Here is a 16383-nt window from a genome sequence, read left to right on the forward strand (position 1 = left end):
GTGGAACATTGAGATACTAAGTACTTAAGTAGTACTGTGGTTCAAGGTAGTCAGCATAAAGGTAACTAAATGGCACAACGAAATTGACGCAGCGGCGAGCGTTCCATAAAAATCCGGTCAACAGGCACAGAGAAAGTAACGAACATTTTTCCTTAATGTTCTGTATTCTATATCGATGCCACTGAATTTGAACCGCAGTCAGACCAAGGCGCCATAATACATTGAATACTAATGATCACTCAGCTTGTTAGATGAAAGCCTCACAGAAAAGAGAGGGTGCCTGGCCAATACTCCAGAGAGAATATTAATAGTTCTTTCGGAACCACACTGCTCAATTGGATGCTTGCCCAGGGAGGAACAGTGGCAGCTGGCTAGTTAGCTGGGCTGCCCGCTTTCCCGTGTTGGGACGCCCTCCAGGCCCTGTAGTGAGAATCATGTTCCCCCTGAAACAATTATTTCTCTCCAGATCTATTTGTATCTCGTAGACTATTCTCCGTTGCGAACGCTGTGAGTCTTTTATACTGCTGTCCCTCTTTTCAGCACTCGTTATCCGGTTGGAGTGGGAACAGTCGCCAGCTTCTCATTTACCGTGCTGTCGCGCTTTCCCAGCCATTCCTTGGATATACCTGTCGCATTGAAACCTCCGCAAAAGAAATCCGGTTTTCGACCTGCCATCCGATCATTACTGCATCTACCACACGATTCTATACCTTCTCGACAAGTGTACTAAGATATTCTCGACTTTCCAAATTACACAGACAACTTTCTATCACCACGTGTGCGACTCGATGCAACTGCGCCGCGCGCCCTACTTCGAGGCCCACACTAGCCCCCATATCGTGAAACAGAAACTCCCAATCCTCTGGCATTCTTGATAATGACTACTCTAAAGCCACAACTCATTCGTGCAGGTGAGAGGCAGCAGCAGCAGCAATGATGAGCCTCCTTGATTTGCGCCTAAGCTTACAACCTATAACCATAGATACGCTCGACCTGCAAACCCAAACCTCGCCCTCCGCAAAAGATCATACCAGACAGCCCACGCATCCTTCACCAGTTGGTCTAGGCCCTGCTGCGCCTCATCAGATTCAATCATTGCGAAATGCAGAACAAGATGCTTTACAAGAACAAATGAACAGTCCTCTGGTGGCTCACCACCATGACCAGGGCGATTTTACCGAGGAGCCAGAATTTTACGATGACCAACAGGATGAGGCCCATGATGGACTCCAGCCTCAAGACGGACAAAACGCTGGTCAACACGTCGACGATTCTGGCGTCGACGATAGCGACATCGGAGACCAGGGCGATGATGACGGCATGGATGATGACATGATGGACAAGATCTCCAGTTCTCCTTCCATCGATGATGGTAAATATCCCTTTTCTATTGTCTGGCCGTTCCGCAGGGACTCCATTGATTTAGGAGTGGCCCATTCTTCTTCATCTGTTCCTCCCGACGAGCCTCCATCCTCGTCCTCACCTTATGTTTCACCCCCTGAACATTATCCCATCAATTTCCGCAAAGTCAGGGAGAAAGTACCGGACAGTCATCATCATGGTGGGTATACTGGGCACACCCTGGACGTATCCGACACTGCGTCACCTTCGAGTGTGGAGAACATTGTGAATGCAAATTTGGCCCGTTTCCAAGAGACAGATGATGTAATGGACGACTCTGAAGAAGGGCTCGATCTCAATGACATCGATCGCTACTTGGTTCCCCTTGACGATCCATTACTTAATGTGGATGAAGAGGCGGATTCTGAATTCACTGAAGATGGGAATGCCGATGACCTCGATTGGGAAGACGACGAAGCCACTGTGACCGAGGAAGCGGATACGAGCTCAGATGATGACACTGGCAGATTTCTCTTCACAAATGATTCACGTTTCATTGATTCTGGTTGGGGAGGCGAATGCTTACGAGAAGTAGAAGACATCGACTTCGAATTTGTGTATGCTCTTCATACATTCGTGGCAACGGTGGAAGGGCAAGCCAATGCAACAAAAGGCGATACCATGGTCTTGCTGGACGATAGCAACAGCTACTGGTGGCTAGTAAGAGTGGTCAAGGATGGTAGCATTGGTAAGCCTTAGTCCGGCCATCACCGTGCTTGAGCCACGCTAAACGTACAAAAGGTTATTTGCCCGCCGAACATATTGAGACCCCAACCGAGAGATTGGCTCGCCTCAACAAGCACAGGAACATTGATGTAGGCATTCTTTCCCAAGCATTATCGGGGCACTAATAGTTCGAATAGCTATCGGCGACTATGCTTGGTGACAATCCTGAGAAGTCAAAGAATCCACTCAAAAAGGCAATGAGACGGCGGAACGCGAAAACAGTCCAATTTGCGGCCCCCCAATATTATGAACCCTCGGATTTTGATTATTCAGATGATGAGGAAGGCATTGAAGGAGATCCCGAGCAGGGCGACTACGATCTCGGCTCCAATGATCAGAACGTTGCACAAGGAGAAGATGTCGAAGGCGATGGAATTGCACCTACCGGTATCAAGACGCAGCAGGACGGAGAAATTATGGATGGCATTCAGACAACAAATGGTGCTGACAACTCTTATGAGGAGAAGCTGAACAGTCCCCAGAAGAGAGGAAATTCGGATGAGATCAACCCAGATGAGCGTCCGGAAGATCCAAATGCAAGATCCAGGAGAGGATTGGTGCGGAATACTGATTCGTTCTTCAAGGATGATGGCGTGGAGACAAAAAAGATCTCACTTACTCCAAGACTTTTACGAGGCGACTCGGATCTCAATATTCCTGGTCAACAGCCAGATCTTAAGCCTAAAGGCAGTCTGGAAACCTTTGATAAAGTTGTATCCTCTGAATCAGACAAGTCAAGCGACGAGAAGAAGAAAAAAGAGAAAAAGGGGATGCTTGGCGGATTCTTCAAGCGAAAGGACAAAAAAGCCAAAATCCAAGACAACGAATCTGAAGATGGGAAAAAGGGTTCAGACGAGTTGTCTCGAGTCTCGCCACAATCGAAGAAATCCTCGGAATCGCTTACTCAGGACGCAAAACCCGTCAAGGGAGAGAAAGCGCCACAACGACAGACCAGCAAACTGCAGAAGCAACCACGGCCTCATGTATCGCCAAAGACTTCGCCGTCCAAGGAGAATTTCCAAAGGCCTGAGCAATCACCTCACCCTAGCATGGAATCAACCATGTCCCCTTCTTCACAAGACTCATCATCCACTCCATCGACAGTGCGGTCGCCAGCAGCAGAACAATCCAGGACACAAGAAAATATCTCTCCGCGTATTGGTTCACCCGAAGCCAGACAAGATAGGGCTGCCTCGCCCAGTCAAAATAATACCATATTTTCCCCCTTGACAGATGCTCTGCAGCCAGCTCCCGTCCGTTCTCGAAGCAAGGATCTTGACGCCCAACCTAAAGCAGTACCTGCCAAACAAGTGAAGAATCGCTTTGACATCGAAGACATGAATTCTGACGAGGACGCTACGCCCACTGTCGAAGCTGAGCAAGTCAGACATATGCCGCCAACCTTGGTCACTCCATCCTTGGAGCAGTATCAAGAGCGCCTCTCCGAATCACCAATTGAGGTGTCACCGATCGAGCCTTCCCAAAACCACAAGTCCTCTTCCGGATCGCGGCCACCAATGTTGATGGTCGATACCTCTGATTCCGAGCGAAGATCCGTCTCCCCCGTCTCGCCAACATTATCTTCATCGCCCTCACTGGTAGAAGCCGATGCTGAAACCCCCAATGGAGCAGAGGAGTTAACCAACCCTACCGCTTCCTCGCCTCATGCTGACGCTCACACACCTTCCACGGCGCGATCAACACCCACGTGGTCTGATGCATCTCTCCGGACCTATATGGACAATGACGACGATATTCGAGACTTACTCATAATCGTACATGACAAGTCTAATGTTGTCCCGGCTGGACCAGATCACCCCATCACTGGCCACCTGTTCGGTGCAGAGAAAGGACGCTTGGCAGAAATGCAGTTAAATCTTGATTCGATGCTAACCAACTGGCTTGCTCGGAAGAACCAGACCAGGCTATCAAGATGATTCGGCAGCATATTTCACTTTCCTTTTATCACGCTTCACATTGATGACTTGAGCGTGCCACATGAGCCACGTCGTTCTCTCCGTTGGCGCTCCTACAGGTTTGGGTGCTGACTGCCACGAGATATCGTGAGTACCAATGGATATGGTTCATCACGTAATGTACATATTTTTGGTGGGTATTGAGTAGTGGATTTTGTCACATGTGCTACTTGAGAACGGAGGCTGCGGACGAAAGATGCTGTTTTGTTGTCCCGCCACTGCAACAAGAACTAATCGGGGACCAGAAGACGAGGTTCCGAAGTCATGCACTTCCTGCAGCTCTCAAGAAGTAATAGGTTTCACTGCCATAATGGTTACGAATTGCTTCTAAGCATACATGCGACGTGGAAGATGACTGCTGTATTCATTGTTCAGAGCTGAGATTTAGTGCCTTCGCGACTGCGCCACAGGGCTGAGTAGTGGCTGCGGGGGTTTAGTTAAGGGTAAGGTGACGAATGCCAGGCGAGGGGCCACCCAATTCACATACGATGTGGCGGCTCTGGCGGATCCGAATCCTTCTAAAGAACTTACTTCACCCTCAAGCCAGCTTACCTTTACTCATTCTTCACTCTTGAGATAAATCCCCGTCACTCGCCTACTGAATCTCCACTTCTCGACCATCACATATATCCTCATCTTCCCAGTTCACGCACTTCAGAACGGTCATCATGTCAGGTCCCTACGATCAATACGGCCAACAGGGTTACCAGCAACCCGGCTACGGCCAAGGTTATCCGCCACAACAGGGAGGGTATCCTCCCCAGCAAGGCTATCAACCTCCTCAGGGCCAATACGGCCAACAACCACCTTATCAAAACTATGGGGGACCACCCCCTGCGCAGTATCCTCCTCAACAAGGATACGATCAGAACTTCGGTGCGCCAGCAAGAGCGGATAGTTTCGGGCCACCGCAGCACGGCGGATTCCAGCATGGCCAGGCAGGCGGGCAATACGGGCAGTATGACGCGAGTAATCCTCAAGGCCAACCGGGATACTAGTAAGTTTGATTTGTCACGACTACCTTGATCTGGTCGTCATTTGAGTCTGTACTGACCTTCTCCCCTAGTGGTGGCCAACCGCAGCAATACCCACAACAGCCTCAGTATGGCCAGGGCCCTCCTCAACAGATCTACGATGCGAACGGCCAGCCGCATCAGTTTCCCCCTCAGTCTAGCGACAAGAATGCCCCGAACTATGACCCCAATGCTCCACCCATGACGGAAGGCGAACGCGGTCTCCTCGGCTCAATCGGTGGAGGCGTGGCAGGACATTATCTTGGCAAGAACACTGGACATGGTTTTCTGGGTACGATCGGTGGTGCAATCTTAGGGAATTTGATGGAAGATAAGGTCAAGAAGGGGAAACATGGCAAAAACCATGGCAGCAGCAGCCATCACGGTAGCAGCCATCACGGTAGCAGCCACAGCGGGAGCAGCTGGGGAGGCAAGTGGTAGACATTCTGGCGTGTCTGATAATGACTTTTCTTTGTTACTGGCACTTTTTTGTATAGCGGCCACGAGTTTCCTTTGGCTGCCTCCTCGACGATGTTGAAATGACCTTCCAGCGAGCTGGCATTTAGATGGGCGCATTCGAATCGATGAATTCGGAGCAGTTATAGCTCTGCGATTCGACAGATCTACAAATTGCTGGAAGGATTGATGAACCCGACGGAAAAGTATTACATCCAGTATCATGGTATCAAGATATAGTACTCCGTACATCTGCCCTTTCTCTGCGCTATCTTTCCGAACGCTGTGCACATCCAGCTCTGATCTGGTCTTTGTTCACGAGTACCTCCTCGCCAAAGAGCGGGCTTCACTCCATTCACATTTCGACGTGTTTCGGTAAGGCCGCTCCCTGATTTCAGATCACAAGCTTATCAGGCGTGGCTTTCTTGTAAACGCATCCAGACAACTGCACGATATGTTTCGCAAGACATCAGCGCAGATGCTCTCGGGAGGGGAACAGCCTCCTGGCAGCGGTCAAGATGAATCAGAACAAATTAAAATGAACGAAGGGATGGAATCGGCCCGCAGATGTGTCACTGCTTCTTCCTTTCTGCATGCAGTGTGACAGACCCTGTAACCTTTGGAGAGGAAGTATCTGGCGAGCTGGATTGTAGGATGATTGACAGATGTGCCGCGATTACAGATATTCCAAATCATGTGATGCTGCCCGACCAAGCAGGCATCATTGAATGTTTATGTAGTAGTGCTGGTGGTGCAGGTGGATGCGCGGCAAGATGATTGAGTGGCTGACCAATTCCCATCCTGTGGGACTTGGAGAGTTTGCCGCTGTCTCGGACCCTGCGTCACCCCTTGACTCCGTCTCGTCCCATCAACTCGCTGCAACGATCTCGCGTTTCACCTGCCACCCTGCAACCAAAGCCGCCCGCCTTCAGCTGCCATCATGATGATGCTGCTACAGCTCCGCTGTCATTGGCTTTCGCACACTTCAGTAGCACGGTGTTTCTCTGATGATAGGCTACTGGGGACTGCGGCTCTTGTATTACTCTGCTCAGGTGTCCGAGCAATCGCAATGTCCGGCAAGCGAGCCCATCGCTTCGGTGCCAACTGAAACGAGATCTCTGTTTGGCAGTCGGCTACTCAGTATTCGCATGGCAGCCATTGATCAAGTGGCTCGCTTGTGCCTTAGAAGGGAAGTTGTCTCTTGCTCGTCTCTTCCCAGGTTGGCCATCAAGCCAGTTTGTTTGCTTGCAATCAACCTCATCTGCCAATCGTTCCCAGGTACCGAGTTCGAAAGGCAGTGCTAAACTCAAAGTTTGTTTCTCAATTTGCTACACTGCTGGTCCAGATACTGTTTCACTTTTCCGCTGTTTGACCTGTGCCAATCATTCTGCCCAAGCGTCTTGCCGGTTCCTTGATGAGTCCTCGCATCGGACTCTTACAGTCTGTCTGCAAACGCGCATGCGGGATAAGAGCTTGAATGCCTTGATATTGCTCGGTAGCACTTTATGCCAGAGGTCGATTGGGAAATTCCATTGCACGTAATTGAAATACAAGGTATCGGTATTCTGGAGGCGCAGCTGTGTTTCGGGTCCATTAATCATTCAAGCCGCAAACCAGTTTGGGACGTTTGTTGTCGCGAGCAGAGGGTGTGCACACGCTTGCGGTCTGCATTTTTGTGCCACAACCTAATCCCAGAATCCATCATTGTGCCATCGAGGTTAGTGTTCTCTTATGCGCATTTTGCATTTCTAAACCGTTCTGATGTACCGTCTGCCTCCAGGCACGCATTGCGATTTTGCTTCCGCTCGTACCGTTGATACCCCGTCAGGAAACTCGTTCATTGGCAGAAATCAGTGCTTGTCTTCGTTGCGGTCACGAGACTTGGCTGTGTTGAGTGCGGTCAACAGGGCAACTCCCAGGTCGCCAGGTTTGGTACTTTTGCGGAAGCCTTAACCACCTAAGGCGGTGGGTGGAGCGCAGTAGCAGGATAGGGGAAGGACAGCAACAACACTGGGCCAAAAGAACAAGAACAACAAACACCCCATCTCACAGTTTGCACCTGTCTACCCTGAAATCACGTCAGCCTCAACAATTTTTCACTGCAGCCTCAATTCTCTCTACCAACTCCGTCTTCATAATGAACCTCCACTATTCCGTCCTCTTCCTTGCGTCTATCCTACTACTGTCGTCGTCCGCCTCTGCAGACTCTCTCAACCTCTTCAAGGTCCAAGCGATTACTAACTTCCCCCAAAAATGCGCGGCCACCTACAGCATCGATATCAGCGACTGCAGTCCATCTGAGATCACCGTAAGCGGCGAGATCGAACCCGATGGCAGAGGTGTCTGCTCGCTAGAGTGCATTGCCGCCCTGTCGATGGTCAACAACAACCTTCTTTCTGCGTGTACAGGTGTGCAAGCAAATGCGAACACACTGATTGGCATGTTTTTTGCACAAAAGGGGGTCAGCTATCTATGTCCCAACAGCGTGGTGGGGAATGGACCAGCGCCTTCATCTACAGGAGTGGAAAGCACAGCAGCAGAGACGTCCACATCATCATCATCATCATCCTCGAGCGGCGAGACTTTGACAACGACTACAACGACAACAACCTCCTCAAGTAGTACGACAGAATCCTCGCAATCTAGCATAACGTCAGCACCCTCACCCTCATTCCAACCAACGACAGCAGTAGACAAGGGTGTTGCTACCGTCCTAACCTCTGAAGCCCAACGAAGCGATAGCTCAAAGTCAAATCCAGACGCGTTTGGTGGTGGAGGCAGTCCATTTGAAGTTGCCGCAAATGGTGCTGTTCCAGGGAGAGTGAGAAATAGTGTCCCAGTCATGTTATATGCTGCGACGTTCTGGAGTGTCATGGCGGGATGCTGGATCTTGGTTGGTGGATGAAACAGGGGTTGGAAATGTATTGAAAGAAAATCGGAGGCCAACGCTGAGCATGATGTTTGGGCACTCCGGATTGTCTTTCCTCCCTTTCTGTACAGGGATCAGCATGAATTTCTTCTACTTCCGCATCAGGAGAGAGAGGGGTGTGTTAGTGAAGTCCCACCGAGAGGAGTAAAGCGCAGCGCACGGTGTCTGGTGTTTTTTTGCTCTATCTGTCGGCATGGGTCCAAAATTCGACTCAGAGGCTGCCTCGCTGCGGTGAGCTACGGTTAATACACTCATCATAATCCATCCTCATGCATTCAAGTTCACAAGCGTTTGCTTTCATCATCTTCATCTTCGTGAGGACATCTGTTCGGTCCGTCGTCGTCTATCCGTCTGTCAGTCGGTCGGTCAGTCGGTCAGCTGCGAACCACCCCCACCGCAGTTACACAACCCATACGGGCCACTCAACGCTCACTTCACTGCATGAGTCAACACAGTCTCACTCATCCACAAACAGTCCTACTAGTAGAGACTTGGCACTCCGTACAGCTAGTAGTCAACCCAGTTCAGCGAAATGCATAAACGGTGTCGACCAGTAGAGCAAACAAGCTAGAAATAGAAATAGAAATAAGAAGAAAGAAAAGAAAAGATCATAAATCATGACAACGGTGTTATGATGTGATCTGACCCCCTCCCCCTGCTCCTCTTTGTTCGTTATCAAATATATCCCTTTTGTGCACTTCCTTCCATCCATCCAGATCCTAGCTAGCTGGTTAGCTCCCTGGGAAATGTTCGATGTGTTTTTTTTTTTTTTTGGATTCTTGATTCTTGAGTAGACAGTGCGTGCTAGTGACTAGTTGGTTGTGACACTTGAAGGGAAGGGAGGGAAGGGAAGGCGGGAGTGGATTTTCCTTTCCTTCCCTTCCCTGCCCGTTCCGTCTCGTCTCGTCTCGTCCCGTCCGCTACTAAAGAAGAAGGAGGGGGGTAAAATGAATGAATGGATGAGAAATAGAAGAGGCGGGTCTGTCGTGTCTACGCTACTCTACTCTACTCTGATTATGATGATGATGATCACCATCATCATAGATAGAAGGGAAGGAAAGAAGAGGAGAGGAAAGGGGGATACATGGATATGAAGGAGTGAGTAATAGTGAGACCCAGATGGGAATGTAAGTGGGTATGTAAACTCTGAACCAGCACAGGGAGTTACAGTGGTTCATGTATCATGTAGTTTGATGCTAGATGGGGCGGTGGAGTGGAGTGGAGTTTATATGTGCATACAACAAAGCAGTGAAGGCAAGAGAGTCCAAGTCGTGACAGGGCAAAACCCTCCGGCGAGCTTCACCGTATCTTGCTGGCATATGCTGTCCCTCAGGATGTGATAACTCACAAGGAGTAGCAATAAGTCATCCTTTTAAAATCAGTTTAAATCCATGTCACCTATGTATCCTTATCTTACAAACCGAAACATACCACATATGTACTGAAACAGGGTGCGTAACCCGACCTCCATGCTCGAATTGCCAACTCCCCCAATCATTTATCTCTCTTTGACTGCTTAACTAGATTCGCGGACTCTGGCCCGCCGCAGCACCATGACCAGCTGTAGTCGTCGTGGTGCCACTCGGATATCTGGTAATATTCGGAACCCATTCCTCTTCCGGGATAGCTGTCGCTTCAGAAGGCGAATTGATATGTATCTCTGGGGTTGTTCCATCGTGACCTTGGTGCCGGTATTGTTGCTGCTGATAGTAATCCTCCTGCTGCTGTTCTTGCTCCCGTTGCGAGTATTGCTGCGAGTAGTCCTGCTGCTCTTGATATTCATATCGCTCTTGCAAATATCCCTGCTGTTGAGAATCGTGTTCTTGTAGGTAGTCCTGCTCTTGCTGCGAGTAGTGCTGCGAGTAGTGCTGCGAGTAGTGCTGCGAGTAGTCTGCTTGTTGTGCATATTCTCCTTCTTGGTGTGCGTATTCATCCTGTTGGGCATATTGGACTTCATGTGAATACGCCCCGTCCTGCTGTGCATATTCATCCTGCTGAGCATATTGCTCCTCTTGAAGATACTCAGCTTGTTCGCTGTATTTTGGATTCAGATTCTCCAATTCTGGCTCTTCTTTCTGGCCTCGGCCCAAAGAACGTGGAACTGGAGGGACATCGACCTGTCCTGCACCTCGATGAACATGCCAAGCCACGGTGGCAGTTTCAAGAGCCGGGGTTTTTGCATTCGTCTCCAAGGTGATGGTACTTGAACGGACAGAGCCAGTATCCTTGCTTGTCCACTGGCGGCCCTTTGGATGAGCGACAGCAGCTGGAGCCAGTAAATCTGTTGGCAACGCCGCTTCACCATCATTGGACATTGGCTGCTGCAAACGCTGTTCCCGCTTCTGCCGTCTTTTTTGCATATTAGTGACCCAGCCAGTAACCGACATGTGACGAACTGGTCCCGAATCTTCTGTCATAGTTGTAAGTGCGGTGTCTCTTCGCGAATCTCTGTCAGAAGGAAGTGGCGGCAGGGGATTCTCCCTGAGACTTGTTCGAATCGGTGGAACAGATGTTGGTGCAGTAGTCGACCAGGAAAAAGCACTTACTCCAGGTCGAGGGCCAGACTTCTTCTGCGACTTCAGTCGCGTGACTGCTGGATGTAATGCCATTGAGGATTCCGTCTGTATTGACATATCTGCAGCAGATACTGGCCGCCGACTCCACTCATCGCCACTCGTGCGGACGTTTTGCCTGTTAGATATTCCGTCATCGAGAGTGTCCGAACTCTGGCCTTTCTCCATGTCGACTGGACTTGGTCCTTGCTTGCCCTTCTTCTTCAATGCTTGGTTCAATGGCCCATATAACGCTTGTTGAATTTTCTGAACGAGGTTTGGCTTTGGCTGCCCTTCTGGCGTTTTAGGGACTAGATCTTGTTGGCTCTCATTGAGCTTATTGTCGTAAGTATCGTGCAATGCGGATTCATCATCTGAGACCGCTCCCCTTGTCGTCATTGGATCAGAGATTTCGACCTCAGCTGGCTCTGCAGCGTTTTTGCGTTTCCGCCACCATGCCGGGGGATTGCAGCTATGATCACTACGTCTTCTATAAAGCAGAAATAGCGAGAAGGAGATCACACCAAAAGCGATCATTGCACCGGTGATAATGCCGAATGCAGCTGCATTCTTAGGATCGATAGGCTTTCCGTGTGAATTGGGAGCGATGGTTGACACTGTAGCTTGCGGACTGTCTGTAGAGGAGGGAAATGTAGCACTGGTGGGACTTTCATCGTCAGATCGGGCTTGAAGATAACCCGGAACAGAGATGGGAGATGGTGGGCGGTGCCACATCTTCGCCAAACGTGTCATTGCAGAACAAATTTAACTTTTCGGCCAATGGTAATTTCCAGACAATCTCAGTCCAGACTTCGCATTCAAACACAATCTTACGATCTCCGCTTAACCAATCGATCGACACCAGATGTCTTTAGAGTGGTTGACAAGTTCTCCAGAACTGTCGATAGGACTACAGAGTGATGTCGACAAAAGACCCTGAGATGTTCCTTTGACACCTGGAAACGGTAACGGGTTGAAAGGTGTAATGGCCTCGGGGAAATGATGCTGGTCGATTCGATGAGACCGATAGCAAGAGTTATAGCTTCAATCCCAGAAAACGATAGGGTAGGTAGGATTGGGACAAATAAGAATATGTTGCAAGAGATGCAAGCCGCTTTCCCCGAGCGATGGAGATCAGCTTCAAGCACACATCAGCTCGAGAAGGTGACCCAGGAGCAACTGAGCCTTCGTGGGGTGCCTCGGGGAGCAAGCAATAGAAAGAAAGACAAAGGACGGTAGGTAGACCAAAAACTAGGTGTCCAAATTCCGAAGACTAGCAAACGGAAATAACAATCTGGGACATAGATAAAATCAGAACCAAAGAAAAGACAGGATAAGGCGGTGGGCTTCCACAATCAAAAGAGAGCAGATAGAGAAGGAGTATCCAGCCTCAGAAAACAAAACCAGAAAACAGCTGGAGAGATGTCTGGGGAGGCGATGATTCAGCTGAAGAAACAAGAGAACGGCATTGAACAGAGCAGCTGTCCGGGTGATGGCTGAGGTGGCATGTGAGATTCATGTTGTTTTAGACGTTCATCCGAAGGGAAGAATGTAACAGGTAGGCGTCAAGGCGGAAAAGCATAGGAGTTATGAGCAACAAGATCCATCAGCATCAGACCTCCACTCTCCTGCATATGTTTCTTCAGCTAATCGTATTTGGTGACTGACGTTTGTCTGTCTCGATTTGTGGGTCGAAGCTAAGGATGGAGCGGTTGTTGAAGGGACTTGAGACGAAACATGTTGCGAGTGATGTGCTCCGGATGGAAAAAATCAGGTCGGCTTGAAGGGGAAACTTATGCTACAATCCGTCCTTGGCGTTCGAAGCGCTCTTGGCAACAGCCACTTCTCTTACTAATTAGTACTACTCTACCAATCAAGTACTACTCAGACGAAGAACTAGAGTGATTCCCCAGGCCTCCTGCTGTAGCTGTCTATTAAACTGTCTCTGGCTATCATGCTGAACGCTTCAGCTCGTGCTACCTAGCCATACAACTTCCATTAGCTATGTTGATTATGTACGCTCTATACCAGCAGAACCATTTGTGTCGATGGTTCCAAGCCATCACAATGGTCCTCCCGATGCACCAATAGTAAGGAAATGATATGTACATATGAATAAATAATGTCAAGAAGCATCGCTCCGAGAGGGTAAGAAAGTAGTAAGGCGTGCCATGGGGCCGGCCTCAGGTCCATGACCATGGCATGACTTTAAAGGAAGCGGCTGCCCAATGGAGACACCACAAAGAGTTGCACCATAGAAAGGCGACATCTCGATCGAGCCGATGGGAATTATATTTTGCGACATTGATATCCAATGGACATCAGCAGTGTGGCGCGGTTGTTGTTATAAAGGGTGGAGGAAGAGTATTGTTGTCATGCCAATCATAAACCATTCGAGAACGCCATGCTTCGCCTGTAATGCCATGCCAACGCCAATGCTGGTGTGAAGGAATGGTCAGAATCACGTTTCAGGACGCGCCGCTGAACCACTTTCTGTGGAAGCGTCTCCTTCGACTGTTTTTCTCCACGCTTCTGGCAGACACACACAGACCAGGGGGAATGCCTTGATCTCGCCGGTTGGCGGCGGCGACTGGGCTCTGGCAGCGGAGCCATTTGATACTCCACTGTCACGCTGTACTTTGTGCTTGCCATCGTAGTCCTCTGCGCGCTCGTCGATACGCACACCGGTTGCCCAACCATCGTCCCAAATGCCCACAACCTTGAGCATGTCCCCTCTTTCGAGCTCGAATTCATCACCAGCACGAGGTTGATAGGCCCACAGAACGGACACTTTGTCGTTGGGATGAATCTCATCTGAGGAATAGTAATCCTTAAAGGAAGCAAGCTGCTCGGATTGACCGCTATTGACACCTTCTGGAGATGAATATTGACCATTGCTGTCGGAGTTTGGTGAGCTGTCTTGGCCGGCTGGGAAAGCTGAGTTGCTGGACAAGGAGCCATCACGTTTACCCGTGACAGGTCCCTTCATCTTGTTATTTGATCCAGGGCTCTCGTAAGCCTCAGAGTCAGATGTGTCATAGCCTCGACGGCTACCCGCCTGCGGTGCAGCGTCTCCGGCAGAAGGCCCCTGCAATGCCGACATTCGGGCCACACGACCTCCGGGAAGAACTTCATAACCAATTTGAGATGAGGCAGGTCGCGTTTGTTGCATGCTTTGCGCGCCGAATCGTTGTGGAGTTGGTTGATTAAAAACACTATCAGAAACGCTTTTACCCCGCCGTCTTCTTCTAGCGAAGATACAGCATGCAGCAAGCAGAGATAACAGCAACGCAGCGGCCACCACGGAGCCAATGGCAATACCTGCGATAGCACCTCTAGACAGGCCGTTGCTCTCGGCCGCCGCTGGAGGGCTGGTGGAGGAGGAATTTGGTGCCCCACTAGCTGTGGAAGTGGGCAACAAGTTTGGATTAAGGGTAAATTGTGGCAAGACAACGTCTTGACAGCGTCCAGGGGCGTCTGAACCAATACAGCAAGAATCTGTGGCATTCTCAGAGCTTGCTCGGCAATAGTCACACAAACCTCGAAGGCTCGGACCAAATCCACAGTTCTCCGGTTCGTTTCGAGCTCCAGTCACACAATCTCCACTTAATGAATCTGCTGGAAGGGCGCAGTTGGTGAAATCGGCTCGAATCTGCTCGACATAGTTATCCGCTGGATTGCCACAAAGTTGGCTGTCCATGGTTATTTTTTCTTCGCTGATAGCCAGCTCTGCCTGAAAAGGAGGTCAGCCTGAGAAGAAGCCAAACCCAGCTTCAAGACACTCACACAAGCATCGGCACAGAGCGGTCTGACATCATCCACAGGTGTTCCGCAAGGTTGCCGAGAGTTTTGGACAATCCCATTACATATTACGCTGGTGGTATATCGGGCGTATAATAAGCTTGTATTCCTAAGGTCGACATTGTCGCAACCGAGTAGGATTTGGTATCTGTCGATATGGTCAGCTTGCGAGCTCCTAAGTACCTTGTGGAAAGACCTACTTTTGTTGAACGTAGCCACTCATGACATATTGACTCAGTTGGTTGTCAAATTCTTGAGTGTTCGAAACGAAGGCGAGAAACGGACTGCAGTGACATAAAGGTTAGAGATTGCGTATATCAGCTGTTGGGCATAGGTCCATACTATAGACTAATGAGTTCGGTATTGGTCGAGATGGAGGATGCACTGAACGCAGAGCATGTCGTGGAACCTGCGAGAGGGATGCAATTTTGTGCGAGTGTGACCGAGGTTGACGACGCAAGTAACCCTAGCAAGAATGATTTGTTTATGGCTGTTGTCCTCCTCTTTGCACGATTTGAGCTCCGTCGCTTTTCATACGAAGAGACCATCATGGTGTCGCAGATGTCGTTCATCGAGATGCTTGCATGGTTGCGATGCTCGCTGTAGAATATGTCGTCGGTTGACCCTGCCCGTGAGGCGGCCGCGTATTTCTCGCCGAGGTGAAGGTCACAACACGATTGCAACTCCAGCTTCTCCAACTCTTCCGAAACAGATCCAGACAACGAAAGATTACTTAACAGGCCGCAAGGAGAGAGAGGGAAATTCAAAAGAGTGACTTGGCCTGTGTTGTCTGGATGTCCCAATCGGAGGGAAAGGAGGGTACGAGTGAGATGAGAGGGCGCGGCGACGATGACAAGGAAGAGGAGAGCAACTGGATTGATTGGGGAAAGACGCCGACCAAGCTGGGAAAGTGCGACTAGGGTAGCTGTTTAGTAGGCTTAAGTAAGTGGCTTATCACTAAATAGTGGAGTTCCCCGAAATTAACGAAGACGGGGCTGGTAAGGATTAAAAAATCACACACCGATGTTCAAAGAACGAGACCTATGCAGGTCGAATGCTGCCACTCATGGTCATGCATATCCCGCTGAGCGAAGAACCATTCATACTCCTGCCGAGCGATGTCAAAATACCAGCTGGAATCCGTGAGTCCCATCAGATGAAGAGGATAGCACGCGTTGAATGTGCTCTGTCTTGAGCTTTAGCCTTCCTAGTGAGATTACATGGCGCACATGTAAGAAGCCTAACCTGGCCAACCCCCATTTGCACCACATCCCCATTCGCAACGGTTTTTGGGTCGTTCTCTGTGTTCCTACTTAAAATTTTCAAGCCACAAAATTCACCTCGCCACCTTTCTACAGATATTCATCAATACCAGTACTTAGATGGTTCGAAAGGCCTGAATCAAACACTGTCTGTTTACATGATGCACTACCAATCTATTCCATCTCCAAAATACCGTCAGAATAATAGAACCTGAATAGCAGTGCTCTGGGACCTAGAATGCCAAGTGATTTCTGTTGCAAATTGGG

General features: G+C 49.7%; 5 protein-coding genes across 5 annotated transcripts; 3 read left to right on the plus strand and 2 right to left on the minus strand.

Moving 5' to 3' along the window:
- Nucleotides 1-877: 877 nt before the first annotated feature.
- Nucleotides 878-4064, plus strand: EPUS_00576 (uncharacterized protein; the record flags this gene model as incomplete). Its single annotated transcript, XM_007804605.1, has 4 exons — nt 878-911; nt 983-2089; nt 2143-2216; nt 2265-4064. 4 exons carry the CDS (start codon nt 878-880, stop codon nt 4062-4064), a joined length of 3015 nt encoding a protein of 1004 aa, XP_007802796.1.
- Nucleotides 4065-4771: 707 nt separating this feature from the next.
- On the plus strand, nt 4772-5557 carry EPUS_00577 (uncharacterized protein; the record flags this gene model as incomplete). The annotated part of the gene is made up of 2 exons (XM_007804606.1): nt 4772-5100; nt 5170-5557. 2 exons carry the CDS (start codon nt 4772-4774, stop codon nt 5555-5557), a joined length of 717 nt encoding a protein of 238 aa, XP_007802797.1.
- Nucleotides 5558-7709: 2152 nt separating this feature from the next.
- EPUS_00578 (uncharacterized protein) lies at nt 7710-8477 on the plus strand (the record flags this gene model as incomplete). Its single annotated transcript, XM_007804607.1, has 1 exon — nt 7710-8477. The coding sequence occupies one exon, from the start codon at nt 7710-7712 to the stop codon at nt 8475-8477; it is 768 nt and encodes a 255-aa protein (XP_007802798.1).
- A 1544-nt stretch (nt 8478-10021) lies between these two features.
- On the minus strand, nt 10022-11806 carry EPUS_00579 (uncharacterized protein; the record flags this gene model as incomplete). The annotated part of the gene is made up of 1 exon (XM_007804608.1): nt 10022-11806. The coding sequence occupies one exon, from the start codon at nt 11804-11806 to the stop codon at nt 10022-10024; it is 1785 nt and encodes a 594-aa protein (XP_007802799.1).
- Nucleotides 11807-13514: 1708 nt separating this feature from the next.
- EPUS_00580 (uncharacterized protein) lies at nt 13515-16007 on the minus strand (the record flags this gene model as incomplete). The annotated part of the gene is made up of 5 exons (XM_007804609.1): nt 13515-14786; nt 14840-15002; nt 15055-15138; nt 15197-15770; nt 15896-16007. 5 exons carry the CDS (start codon nt 16005-16007, stop codon nt 13515-13517), a joined length of 2205 nt encoding a protein of 734 aa, XP_007802800.1.
- Between the last annotated feature and the right edge of the window lie 376 nt (nt 16008-16383).

Source organism: Endocarpon pusillum, assembly GCF_000464535.1.
Source record: "Endocarpon pusillum Z07020 unplaced genomic scaffold scaffold344, whole genome shotgun sequence".
NCBI lineage: Eukaryota > Fungi > Ascomycota > Eurotiomycetes > Verrucariales > Verrucariaceae > Endocarpon > Endocarpon pusillum.